The sequence below is a fragment of the Chionomys nivalis genome, chromosome 22 (assembly GCF_950005125.1).
Source record: "Chionomys nivalis chromosome 22, mChiNiv1.1, whole genome shotgun sequence".
In the NCBI taxonomy this organism is placed as follows: Eukaryota; Metazoa; Chordata; class Mammalia; order Rodentia; family Cricetidae; genus Chionomys; species Chionomys nivalis.
The window spans coordinates 13,231,302-13,245,034 of record NC_080107.1 but is presented as its reverse complement, the minus strand read 5'-3'; the positions used below and the strand labels follow the sequence as shown (position 1 = coordinate 13,245,034).

At 41.6% G+C, this 13,733-nt stretch overlaps 1 protein-coding gene across 11 annotated transcripts in view; it reads left to right on the top strand.

The window, feature by feature from the left end:
- Positions 1-4,004: 4,004 nt before the first annotated feature.
- Ppig (peptidylprolyl isomerase G) overlaps positions 4,005-13,733 on the top strand; it is a 32,079-nt gene continuing 22,350 nt past the window's right edge. Inside the window, exons 1-5 of one of the 11 annotated variants that reach the window (XM_057754832.1) lie at positions 4,005-4,150; positions 10,162-10,336; positions 12,490-12,518; positions 13,082-13,195; positions 13,285-13,359. In XM_057754832.1, coding sequence (XP_057610815.1) covers positions 13,135-13,195; positions 13,285-13,359 — 136 coding nt within the window. In that variant the 5' untranslated portion in view covers positions 4,005-4,150; positions 10,162-10,336; positions 12,490-12,518; positions 13,082-13,134. The other 10 variants (XM_057754830.1, XM_057754831.1, XM_057754827.1 and 7 more) reach the window with 10 other exon arrangements.

The window sequence follows — 13,733 nt, the reverse complement described above, 5'->3', positions numbered from 1 at the left end:
GTGCTGGAGAGAAGGTTCAGCAGTTAAGATCATGGGCTGTTCTTCCAGAGGATCAGGGCTCAATTCCCAGCATTCACATGGCCCCTTATAACCACTTGTCACTCTGGTTCCAGGGAATCCGATGCCCTCTTCTGACCTGTACAGGCACCTGGTGGGTCTTAAGTCCGATTAGAGAGCCGTTGGACACCCCCAAGATAAGCTTGTCGTTGCTACACCAACTTCTTGTGGCTCATAGGCATCATAGGTGGGTAGGATGTGTTTGCTTCCTTCCTGCCTTTGGAAGCTGGCATGGAGTCTTTTGGTACCATGGAAGCTAGCCCCCAGAAAAGAGGTTTTCAGGTCAGGGGCCTCTGAGCCCTTTGTCTGAAGCAAAAGTAAGTCAACAACAGACACTTACCTTCCACCTCTCAGGGGCAGCCAAATGGGGCAGAATAGCCTGTAATGTTCGGGATCTCTTGGACAACCCTCACAGTCTTGGTTATCTTCCTACTGCTCAGAAGCACTGAATTTGGCTTCTTGTCACTTCTTTCCCCTAGGAACTCCAGCTAAAACCAATTCTGCCACATTTGCTTTTAAGTGATTCAGACAGTTCCCAACTGCTTTCCACCCACTCCCCAACTTTCCCCTCATTCTCTCCTGAATGCTTTAGCGCTTCACAAACCTAACATATATGCTAGTCTAAATCATTCAGATCTGCCACAGGCTTGCTTCTTGTCCCATGCAAATTCCTTGGATTGTGTATGTGTGTGTGTGTGTGTGGTTTTTCAAGACAGGGTTTCTCTACGTCTAGAACTGTAGTCCAGGCTGGTCTCAAACTCACAGGGATCCGATGCCTGCCTCTGCCTACCAAGTGCTGGGATTAAAAGCATGTGCCATCACTGCTTGACTTCAAATACATCTTTTAAAAATTGCAAAGATTGGTAAGAGAGCTGTGAAGCTTACAGGACCCCTCTGTGAGGTTAGACGAGCTAAACATTTACTGGGGGAGAGGAGACCACTGAGCTGCCCCAAAGCTGCTTTTGCAAGTTGTCACCTAGGCTGAGGGAGTTGCTTGGTGATGCAGCTGCCCCTCAGCCACTCGTTATCCTTTATGTAACCCAGCAAACTCATGGGTTCACTAAGATAGACGTGAGTGGAACTGTTCCTTTGCTCTGTCATCAATGTCCTCACTGAAATGGATAGACATTTCTCCATATCTCCCCAGGAAAAGGAACAACACTCTAGGAGCCTAGGCAGGGTCTGAAAGAACCAAGGATGTGTTTGAGAGGAGCAGTTGCACGCTCTCCGTTATGGATGATAAGATGAGCATCTGAGGCTGGGCCATCTGAGGGTGGTGAGTTCTTGTGTGTGTGGGGGGGGACTTTCACAATGGCTTTCTTATGTGGTAGAGGGTGGCAAGCCTCACAGAAGAATGGGGTTACAATTGCGTACGTGAATTGTGTTGGTTCTAGGACAGCCAGGGCTGTTACACAGAGAGACCCTATCTCAAAAAACAAAGGGAAAAAATGTTTTTTTATTTGTGTGTGCCTATGTCTATGTGTGTAAGTTTGTATTTGGAGCTTGTATTTTCTCAGTTAGGCTGGAAGCCAGTAGTGAGTCCCAGCAACTTCCTGTCTCTATACCCTACTCAGAGCTGGGCTTACAGGGTTACCCAGGAAGTCTGAACTCTGGACCTCAGGGTTGCACAGCAGGAGCTCCAGTTTGCTGAGCTATCTCTCCAGCCCCCAAGATATATATATATATATATATATATATATATATATATATATATATATAAAACTTTATTTTATGTGCATTGGTGTGAAGGTGTCAGATCCCCTGCAACTGGATCTTCAGACAGTTGTGAGCTGCCATGTGGGTGTTACACCTGATCCATTGTGTGCTGCAAAGAAGGAGAGAGACAGCATGTATAGGTTTCAAAGACTTTAATAGTTCACCACATAAGTGATCGACCAGGGCTGCAGGACAAGCCCCGAGCGGGGACAGAAGCAGGGCAACAGTTTCCTCCCAAGATTTAAACATCCCATTCTGAACAGAAAATTCCTTAACAGGAGAGGAACTAACTCAAAATAGCTTCAGGAAGTTCCTGAAACTGATCAGATTCACTAAGCCCCCTTGCTGCCAGAGTCAGCAATAAAAGAGGAGATTGCCTCAAACAGGAAGGGAAGTCAAGCTGCAAAAAACGACTTGGGGACTTTCAGTCAAGTCTCTCTGAGACCAGACTAGCTGCCTGCTTTTGAAGATGCAGAGACCAGTCAAGCTGCCTGGAAGAGGTTTAAACCAACCAAGGCACCTGGAAAGGACACTCTCCCAACTGTTGAGCAGCCTGCAGGCTGGGCAGTATGTTTCACATTCCCAGCTTTTGGGAGCTGTCACTCATGCTGGGGTGGGCTTCGGTGATATAGCTGCCTTTGGGTAAATTCTGCTCCTGTAAACAACCCTAGTAACACTCATTGTTTCACCAAGTTGGACTCTGGTGGTCTCCAGTCTGTTGTGGGCTCCCTATCTGGGGTGAGTAGGCATGTGTGTTGCATCTCCCCAGGAAAAGTTCTGTCACACAACAGGGGGTGCGGTGGTGGAATTAGTGGGAAAGGATATGGAATAAGCTTCTGGGATCCTGACATGCTCTTGCTCTCAATCTAGTAGAGAACACATCTTTTTGTTTGTTTTTTTCAAGACAGCGTTTCTCTGTGTAACAGCCTGGCAGTCTTAGAACTCACTCCGTAGACCTCTGCCTCCCAAATTCTGGAATTAAAGGCGTGCATCACCATTTCCCAGCTTCCTAGACTTATTTTTTTCCACTGGAATTTCTTTCTTCTTTTTTGTCCTAGTACTATGGTATATATACTAAGGATATATATATATATATATATATGGATATAAATATATATACTATATATATTTCTGTTACAAAGTAAGATTTTAGGTGAATGGGTCTGTTGAAAGGCGTCTTTTAATTAGTCAGGAATCTGAATTCCTTCCATCATGTTATTCTAACATCTGCCAGGTCCATGTCGTTGGATGATTAGAATATGATGCATTGGATTACAGATGGCAGATGAAAATAAGCGGTAATGTGTTTGTTTGTTTTGTTTTTCAAGACAGGACTTCGCTGTAGTTTTAGAGCCTGTCCTGGAACTAGCGCTTGTAGACCAGGCTGGCCTCGAACTCGCAGAGATCCGCCTGCCTCTCATGTGCTGGGATTAAAGGAATGTGCCACCACCGCCCGGCAAGAAAAAATGTTTTAAGGCCTGAACCAGCACGCCGCTTTGATTCTTAATTCCATCATTGAGAACTAAATCAAATGGTCAAGGGCTGGCGAGATGGCTTAGTTATTAAGAACACTTACGGCTCTTGAAGGAGCACCATATTGGGTAGCTCATAACCACTTTTAATTCCATTTCCAGGGTTATTTGATACCCTCTTCTGACCTCTCTGCAGGCAGCTACACACACAGTACATATACAGACAGGCACAAACATATATATACAAAAAAAAGGACCTGGCGTGGTGCCGTACATCTATAATCCCAGAATCTGGGATTAGAGGCTGAGACAGGCGAATCTCTGTGAGTTTGAAGTCAGTTTGGTCTACATAGAGTTCCAGGCTAGCCATGGCTCTACAGTAAGACTCTGTCTCAGAAAATACAATTCCCCGAGAGCTGGGATTAAAAAAGCGTGCGCTACCACGCCCCGAAAGTAGCTCTTTTTTTTATTACTGGCTTTTGAGCATTTGGTGAAAGTGAAAATCGGAAGCTCCTGGAAGGCAGACCGTCTTTCTAAATAACCTGACAGCGCATGCCAAGGTTTATAAAGTGAAGTGCTTCATTTCGAGAGCGCTGTGACAGTCTGACGGAGACATACTTACCCAACCAACTCGCAGAGAACCTTATGCTACCTGTCAGGCATGTATTTAAAAAGACTTAAAGAGCCTACACTCTCAAGGAGATGGTGACGAAAGGCAGGGAACGCCGGGAGACGCCTTCAACCCACCCCTGACGCACTTCCGGCGCGACGCTTTCCCTCCACGCCTGGACTGGGCCGTGGGGGAGGGAGGCGGTTAGTGGGCTTTAGCGCCTTTCCTGACGGCGGTAGATTTGAAGCGCTTTACGGGGGCCGGGCCGGGAGACGAGACGTCGGTGGCGGTGCAGGTGAGAGGCGCGAAGGCGTCCGTCGGCGTGGCGTCACTCGCGGCGGTCCCCGGGTACGAGAGCGGGAAGGGCCCAGGGCGAGGGGCGGAGCCGTGGCGTGCGGGCGGCCGGGCCGAGGTAACCGTCTTTCCGTCGAGGTCTCCGGGCTGTGGGGGTGCCTAGGGGTGGCCCCGGGGACAGCGGCACGGCCTGTGGTCCCGTGGCGACCGGGAGGGCTGGCAGTCGAGCCCTGGGGCGCAGGAAAGCGCTCTTCCTCTCCAGCCCCCGCCCTCCCCGCCCGGCGCACACCTCCTCCCTGACGCATTTTGCCGCACAGGCTGTAATATGGCGGCAGCGACGGCGGCCTCGGCTCCCGGGAGCTAGGTGCGTTTTGGATGCTGCTTCTCCACCGGGAGACCGAGCGCTGCTGCGCTACGGTAGGTGGGACATCTGCGTGGGGGACGGGGAGGCGCCGCGCGAGGGCCTGTCAGGTTAGGGTTAGGGAGGGACGGGCGCAGAGCCAGAGTCCCCGGGAATAAAATCGACAGCGAGCTGCCGTCCTCCGACCTTCTCCTCCGGTAGGGACAGCGACGGTCGTGCGTGCCTAAGTGACACAGGCCCCTGATGTTAAGGATTTTCCTAAAACTCAAGCGCGGGCTCTTAGCCTTGACTCTCTAGAAGTTTTCCCACGTTCCCGAGCAGCTGGCTGCGGCCGGGCCTTTGGGGAGGAGCGTTCCGCTTAGAAGATGGTTTCTGAGCCCCTTCGCCTTTCGGAGAAACGTCCTGCTTTGGGCCCTGCTGTTTTTACTCTGTTGTCGAAGAGAGTCAACGTTAGCCGCCGGCCGTGTCTGATCGTTTTGGGGAACCTGACAAGCACGACCTTGTGCACGCCGCTAGCTTTCCCCCCTTAGTAAGAGGCGCATTCGGTGCACTGCGAGGATCCCTTTTTGTTTGTGTTTGGTCACCCGTGCGTTTAAAAAAAAATAATAGAATGTTTTGGAAATACGGAAGTTTCATATGAACTTTCAGAAGCTAAGACCGGAAAGGATAAAAAAACATGCTTGTGTTTGTGTTACTCACATTGTGTAAAGAATGCTGACGAGTAGTTGCCCTTTTGTAAGAGTTACTGGAAGAGTAAGCGTCTTACAAGTTTTAAAAGACTGCCATCAAATCCAGAAATTGCACAGATACTTAGAATGGTTGCTGCTTCTATAGTTTTTTTTTTTTTTTTTTTTTTTTTTAAACAAACCTAAAAGTTTAACTTCTGAGATAGAGCTTCAAAACGCCCATAATTCCACACTCAAGAAAGGGGTCATCGTTCAAGGCCAGCCTGAACAACTTGATGAGACTCTTACCTCAGACAAACAAATCATTTTCTTAGGGATTGAGGGACCCCACTCTTTAATTTTAATACGTGGGTGTAATTATTTCTGAAGAGTTTATGTTCCTGTTTAATGGCTCAACAGTTGCTTTAATGCTTATTTGAATTGATTGTCGCGCTTGCTCCCTAGGTGGGTTGGGGTGAATGTGGCTTCTGCAAAAACGGTTTTTCTTCCTGTAAGCCAAAATTTGGACCTTGAGATTTTCAGGCAGTATTTTGTACTTAAATATTCAGAGAAAGCTACTTTAATTAGAACTTTGTGTTTTACTGATAGGGAAAATTTCGTGCTTTGTTTTGGATTGGTGGCATTGTTGGCACATACTCTACCACACTGAACTGTATTCCTAGCCCTTGTCCTTGTGTTTGTGTGTACGGATCCAAGACCATCTGTGAGGCAAAGGCTGGATCACTGGCCACACACTAAGCCCCCAGTTTACAGATGCCTGTTTAAGTGTTGTGTTTTAACTGCCAGTGGTTTGAGTATAGCAAAGACATTAAAGAGAACAGTACTATTTGGAAGAGCATAGGTATCTTTCCTGACAAGTTGTTGACTTGTTTTACTTAATTCATCAGCAGTGCATACATTCATAAATGTATGCAAATGTTTTCAGTTAATTTTCACTTATTATTTGATCCATGTGAATACTTCAAGAGGGAGCTAAAGAAGCCAGCATAATTCCCTTGCAGGTATCTTTTTAAAGAAAGAGATATATTTTTACTCAGTTGTGGAGGCTTCAGTCCATGGCTAACCGATTGTTTTTGGGCTTGTGACAAGGCAATACATGGTGGGGAATACACAGTAGAGCAAAACGTCTTCCTCTTGGAGTCCAGGAAGCAGAGGGTGGAGGGGCTGTCCCAATACTACCTCCAGGGGCTCCCTTCCAGTTACCCAACTATATTCCGTTAGTCCCAGTCTTCTAAAAGATCCACCATCTCCCAGTAATCCTAAAGGCTGGCAACCAAACCTTTAACATTTGGTCTTTGGAGGACAGTTAATAACTAAACTTCAAGATAGTGTCTTCTAGACCTGATAGGAAAGATTAATGCAAGAAACAACAAGAAATCTCCAGTATTACTATCTGAGTAAGATCTGCATAATAGCAGCACCAACTGATATGCCAGTATGGATGGGGAAGACTAACCCTAGACAAAGATGACGGCTGAGAGAGGGAGAGTAAGTTGTCCTCAGAGATGAGCCCCAAATAGTCCTAAAACATATGCACGTATGAGTGACGCTGAACGCACTCAGTGGGGTGTGTGTATGTGTGTAACAATAATACAGAAGTTATGGTTTAAGAGAAATTGTGGGAAGACATGGAGAGGGAGAGATAGAAACTTTTAAATACAATACTTATGTATAGAATTCTCAAAAAATTAATTTTTTTTAAAATATCAAAACTGTACCAAAGGGTCCCTTCTCTTTGTATTCAAAACTTAGTCCTCCTTGAAAGTAATCCTAGAAGTAATTTAGAAGACTGAAAATGGTTCAGGTAAAAACCTCCAAGTCTAAGGACCTTAGTTCTATCCCTGGGACCTACATAGTAGAAGGAGAAAAACCAATTCCCTTAAGTTGTCCTCTGATCTACACACATGTGCACACACACACACTCCCCCTGCTAAATAAATAAATGCAGTAAAAATGTCAAAGTAATGTGGAAAACACAAAATAATGGTACTCATTACTAGATGTTAATGTTTCTGAAAACTTGTTTACAACGTGGCACTAATCAGTAATTAGAGTATTGACTTTATGTTTATATGCACATAATTTTCTTTTTTATATGCACATAATTTTTATGTGCACTGAGTGTTTTACCTGCATGTATACATGTGTACTACATGTGTGCCTGGTGCCCCAGAAGAGTATGTCAGATTACCTGGCACTACAGATCCCCTGGATCAACCACCATGTGGGTGCTGGGAATTGAACCTAGTCCTCCATAAGAGCAACAAGTGCCCATAATGGCTGAGTCAACTCACCAGTCCCTATAGACAGAATCCACCCGGTCCTGCAGCCGTTCAGTCCCAAGTAAACACACAGAGGCTTATATTAATTATAAACTATTTGGCCTATTGCTCAGGCTTATTACTAGCTAACTCTTATGACTTAAATTCACCCATAATTCTTGTCTGTGTTTAGCCATGTAGCTTGCTACCTTTTCTCAGTAAAGCATTCTCCCCTTGCTTCCTTTGCATCTGTCTGGTGTCTGTGTCTCTGCCTTTCCTCTTCCCAGAATTCTCTTAGTCTGGTTGCCCTGCCTATACTCCTGCCTGGCTACTGGACAATCAACGTTTTATTAAACCAATACGAGTGACAAATCTTTGCAGTGTACAAGACTATTATCCCACATATTTTTCACAAATACCATAATTTATACTCTATAGATTAAACAAGATAAAGTTTTTAAAGGTGCTACAGTTAAAAAGTTGTTCAGTTTTTTTATTGAGTTATTTATTTTAAATTTTACTGTAAAAATTAAAAATTTCTAGGTCATTACATTGATATCCAGAACTTTTCCATGAATGACATTTCATTTTCGTGTATCCCACCCACCACATTTAACATATTTCTCTTTTAGAATGTCAAAAAAAAGGAGATAGTAGTTTTAAGTGTACTGCTTGTAAATGCAATGTTTTATGCCATTAAGGGCTTACAGAACATGGTGACAAAGAGTGGTTGCACTTCCACAATTATATTGTCATTGTGAATGAAGTAGTGTGTTGTTTTTCTTTTTGGTTTATAAAGTGTCATAATTTTTAAAAAGTGCATATATAAAAGACAGTCTTAAAGATCTGAAATAGTTTTAATTAACTTACCTGAGTCCTATAAGAAAGTTGTTAGTTGTCAACAAACATAGCAGATGCAGGGTGTGCAGGATAGTCAGAGCTGCATAAAGAGACCCTGTCTCAAAACAACAAGAAATAATAAATTTTAAAAAATAAGCCTAGCTGATAAGAACATATTATTTTTCTTGTTATCAGGTTTTGAGCTGAAGAAGTGAAAAAGGAAAGAAATGGTAAAACAACAACAAAGCACTTTAACAGAGAGCATCCTAATAGGAAGATGTAGGGAGCAGACTCAATTCCATTAGCGGTACAGACTGATAAGATTATTACTGGTGGACCCTGGGAGAGTCAGTAATAGCAGTATCTCTTGTGAGAAGCACATGTGTAAGGAGAGAGCAGTGCAGGCTATAGAAAACAAAAGCTCTGTCTGGGTGTTTTGGTACACACTTGTCATTCCAGCAGTTAAGAGGTGGAGGCAGGAGGATCAAGAGTTTAATGTCATTCTCAAGCTACACAGTAAATTAGATGCCAGCCCAGGTTACATAAAACGATCTTTAAAAAATAAAAACAAAAGGCTAGAGAGATGGCTCAGTGGTTAAGAGCACTGGCTGTCTTTCCAGAGGACCCGGGTTTAAACATTCCCAGCACCCACATGGCTCACACCTGTCTGTAACTCAGTTACAGGGAATCTTATACCCTCACACTAATGCACATAAAATTAAATTATATTTTAAAAATGAAAACAAAAAATAAAAATAAAAGCTAACAACAGAACACAAGTGCTTTCAGGCATATTTGCATTAACTAACATTCTTTCTATTTGATGATGAAGTTCCTGGCCCAGGCATTGTGCTTTGTGTAGAAGAAAAAGTTTTAGCAGGGACTTGTGGCACATACAATTTCAAGTACTTGAAAAACTGAGTCAGGAAGATTCTGAGTTTGTGGCTTGCATAGGCCAAAGAGTGTATTCCAGGCCATCTTTGACAACTTTGGGAGATTGTGTCTCAAAATTTTTAAGAAAAATTTTTATGAAACCAGTCCAAAAAACAAAAAGATTTTGATTTAGTGGAATTTATAGATGAGTTTATAATTTTCACTGAAGAAGGACCATTCAACTTGAAGAGTGAGTCCCGGAGTACTGTGGTTGAACAGAATCTTTTTTTTTTTTTTTTAAATGTGCATTGGTGTTTTGCTTGCATGTATGTTTGTGTGAGGATGCCAGATCCCCTGGAACTAGAGTTACAGGCAGTTGTCAGCTGCCGTGTGGGTGCTGGGGATTGAACCCCAGGTCTTCTGGAAGAGCACCTGGTGCTCTTAGCTACTGAGCCATCTCTCCAGCCCCGCCAAATTGAATCTTAAGAAACATAACCAGAAGAATGAGAAGGTGCAAAGAAAGACTTGGTTGACATCTTAATCATTTTAAAAAAACACTGTCTTTTTCTTTAAGAGTGAGACTCAATGTAATGCTGACTCTGAAACTTCAGATAACTCTTTGAATGTGATAAAGTCACTACATTACTTATCACCTAATTAAAATACTGGCTAATAATTGGTACTTTAGGGTTAAAGACCCATTAGGGTGAATATGGAAATCTGTTTACATATGAAACTGCAAACTGAATTTGTGGCCACTCAGTGATGTTTCTGAAATATATTTGAGGAAGTTTAGCATTTTGTTTTATAAATATTATTTATTGGTGACATGCAAAATGATTAATAAACACTTTAAATAATATTTTAATCATTTGCATGGAAAGTAAAGTAATACAAATGGTAACAGTTATAGTTAGGACTTTGCATGTATTTGTATAACTAGGTTTTGTGTTGTGTGTGAGCTTACTGACTTTACTTCTTATTTTAAAAGTATTTCCATGCCAGGTCTCATGGTGCACTCTTGTAATCACCGTACTCAGGAGGTAGAAGCAGGAGGATTGAAAGTTGAAGTTTAGCCTGAGCTTCATTGGGAGACCCTGCCTTAAAAAAAAAAATCTCTAATAAGAAAATAAATTCAGTGTCACTCAAATTTCTGTGGAAGTCAGGTAGGCAAAGTGAGTTTATAACATCAAGTATATGATAAATGGTTACAGTTCATAAGCAATAACAGAAACAAGGTGAAACTAGAACATGCATTCCATCTGATGGAGCAGTATATACTGACTGCTGTACAAAATGGGACACTGTCCCAGTGGGTTTATGATATTAGCTATAATTCATTCAGGCTAAGCAAATTTGTGACAAATATATATTCACAAAAGATTTGATCATATTCTAAGACAATTGGTGACTAATTTTTCCCTCTTGAAATGGATCTTGCTATTTGTTTTAGACAGAAAACCCTCTGGAGTGCTGGGAGCACAGGATTGAATGAACAATTTTTTGAAATTTTTCTGGACTCAATTTTTCTTTAAAATTTCTATCTTAGTAATCTTTTTCTCGAAAAACTGAGATGTTGATTAAATATTTGTCTTGCTGTTTCAGACTTTAGGTATTATTAAGTGATATTTGAGAGTCATAAATGTAGAGGAAACATCCTATTTATGACTAGCAATTGTTAAGTCTTTAGTGATGATTAGTAACAGCGTCTTAGTAATTTTATTTATTTTAAACATTATTTTATATGTGTGGGTGTTTTGCCTACATATATGTGTGTTCACCATGTGTGTGCAGTGTCTGTAGAGGTCACAGAGGGCATTAGGTCCCCTTGAACTGGAGTTAACAGATGGTCGGGAGCCACCATATGAATTCTGGAATTCAAACGCCCATTCTCTTCAAAAGCTCTTAACCACTGTACCATCTCTCAACTCCATTTAATAACTTTAGAGACATAGTATATAAGCCATCTTTTGTGTCACCATTGTTCATTAAGTGTTTTTGTCTTATTTTGAGACAGGGTCTCATTATGTAGCTTTGGGTGTCTTGCAAAACCATGTAGACTAGGCTAGCCCTAAACTCACAGAGATCCATGTGCCTTTTCCTCCTGAGTGCTGGAATTAAGGGATAGTAAAAAGACTATCACTATGTTATCCTGACTTTAGTCCCCCGATGTTTGGACTAAAGGGTTGTGCCACCATGCATGCCCATCCTTCAGTTATTTTCTGTAATAGATGTAAACCTACTATTGTCTCAATTAAAAATTTCAGCCAAGGTATGCAGAGGTATAACTCAGTGATAGAATACAAGTGCTGTGTGTGAGGCCCTAGGTTGCATGTACCCAGCACCAAAAAAAAAAAAAAAAAAAAAAAGACAAAAAGGAAGAATCTTTTCATAGTAAAGAATGCAGACCTTTCAGGGCTCTGCTTACAATGAATTCTCATAGATTGTTTGCTGAGGCACCTTAGAAATCTAGTTGTGATAATTTAAATAAGAACAAAAGTGTTTTAGTCTTTTTTGACTAAAGTGTTTGGTCTGTTAGCTTGGCTGTTATTCAGTACTTGCTGAATAACATCTGCTCTTCACCTTACTGTGTCATTCCATACCAAGTATTATAATTGGACATTTTAAGTCCTTAAAATCAATGGTTTACAAGAAGAATGTCAAGTAAAAGGTTCCTGCTATGTAGATAAAGCTATCTACATGGTATCTCACACATTAGTATGTGCCTGTCATAGGCTGTTTGTTCCTCTTGATCACAAGTTGCCTCATGTAAAATTTAATGTGCTTTTGGTCAGAATTCTCTCTACCATATATTAGTGTCATTGAAATACTACCCTTCCAGATCAGGTGTAGTGGTACACACCTGTCATCCCAGCACTGGGGATTCTGAGGCAGGTGGAGTGCCTCAAATTTGAGGCCAGCCTGCGTTACACAGTGAGTACCAAGTTAGCCAGAGCTACAGAGTAAGATTTTGCCTCAGAAACAAAAACCTCGGGCTGGAGAGATGGCTCAGTGGTTAAGAGCATTTCCTGCTCTTCCAAAGGTCCTGAGTTCAATTCCCAGCAACCACATGGTGGCTCACAACCATCTGTAATAAGGTCTGGTGCCCTCTTCTGGCCTTTGGCATACATACAGATAGACCATTGTATACATAATAAATAAATATTTAAAAAAGAATAAATAAATCTTTTAAAAAAAAAAGAAACAAAAACCTCTTCCTTTTCTTCATAGATGATTTATTTTGGTTTTGTTGGGAAATTTGAATATTTTTCCTTAATAGCTCACATTTTAATTAGAGCTCTCATTTTTTGTTTCCTAGGAGCAAAAGGATTGGCTCAATTGTCCTTGGTGGGTTTTGTTTTTTATTGTTTGTTTCCCCCAACCTAAAGGCAATGTTCATATTCTGTTCACTAGTTATACATACTTAATTACAGTTTTCTCTATGGGGTGGCACTCTGGCTTTGGTTGGTAAAATAGAGATTTATTTTATTATAATGATGGCTGGTGGTAGTGACGCATGCCTTTAATCCCAGCACTCAGGAGGCAGAGGCAGGTGGATACCTGTGAGTTTGAGGGCAGCTTGGTCTACAGAGTTACAGGACAGGCTCCAAAGCTACAGAGAAACCCTGTCTTGAAAAATTAAAAAAAAAAGACATTTATTATATTATAATGACTATGCTCTCTTCAGGAGCACATTTACTAAAATTGGAATAATAGAGATTAGCACGACTCCTGCCCAGTAATTAATTTAATCTTTTAAAGTCTTTTATTTTCCTCAAAGTACAGTCTAATCTCTAAAAGTCATGAGTTACCCAATGGAAACAAATGGAAAATAAATTCAAATAACATTTGTAACTTATGTGCAGTAGAATTGACTTTTATATATTAATGGAAAATCTTTGCTATTTTAGTCTGCTTGCCTGAAACTGTATCATATACACTTACAGACTGAAGTGTTGGAACCATGGGAATAAAGGTCCAGCGTCCTCGATGTTTTTTTGACATTGCCATTAATAATCAACCTGGTAAGAATATTAGTGTTTTTAATTAACATTTTCATACTAGTCTTTAAAATTGTAATCAAGACATTTAAACCAATTACCTTCTTTTTCAGCTGGAAGAGTTGTCTTTGAATTATTTTCTGATGTATGTCCCAAAACGTGTGAGAATTTTCGTTGTCTTTGTACAGGTTTGTTTTCATTTTCAATTGCCCTAATAATTCCTAGAAATATTAGCTGTGAGACCTGCATGTGGATGAATACATAAAATGCCAGAACCCAGGCTGAGTCAAGAGCATGAATTCAAGGCCAGTCTGGGCCATATGCAAGGTGTGATTTGTACTCCTGTAGACCCAGCCTTTGGGAAGCTGAGATGGGTGTTATGAGTGTAATGCCAGCTTGAGTTACATACTGAGACTTGGGTTCAAAAATCCAAGTTAATTAACCAATTAAAAAATAAATATTAGCTGTAATAGGATTTATTTGTGATTGATTTCTGTGTTCTCCAGAAAAATAGAGGCTTTTGTAGTACTTCAGTCTTTTCTTCTCGTTGACCTATGATTGT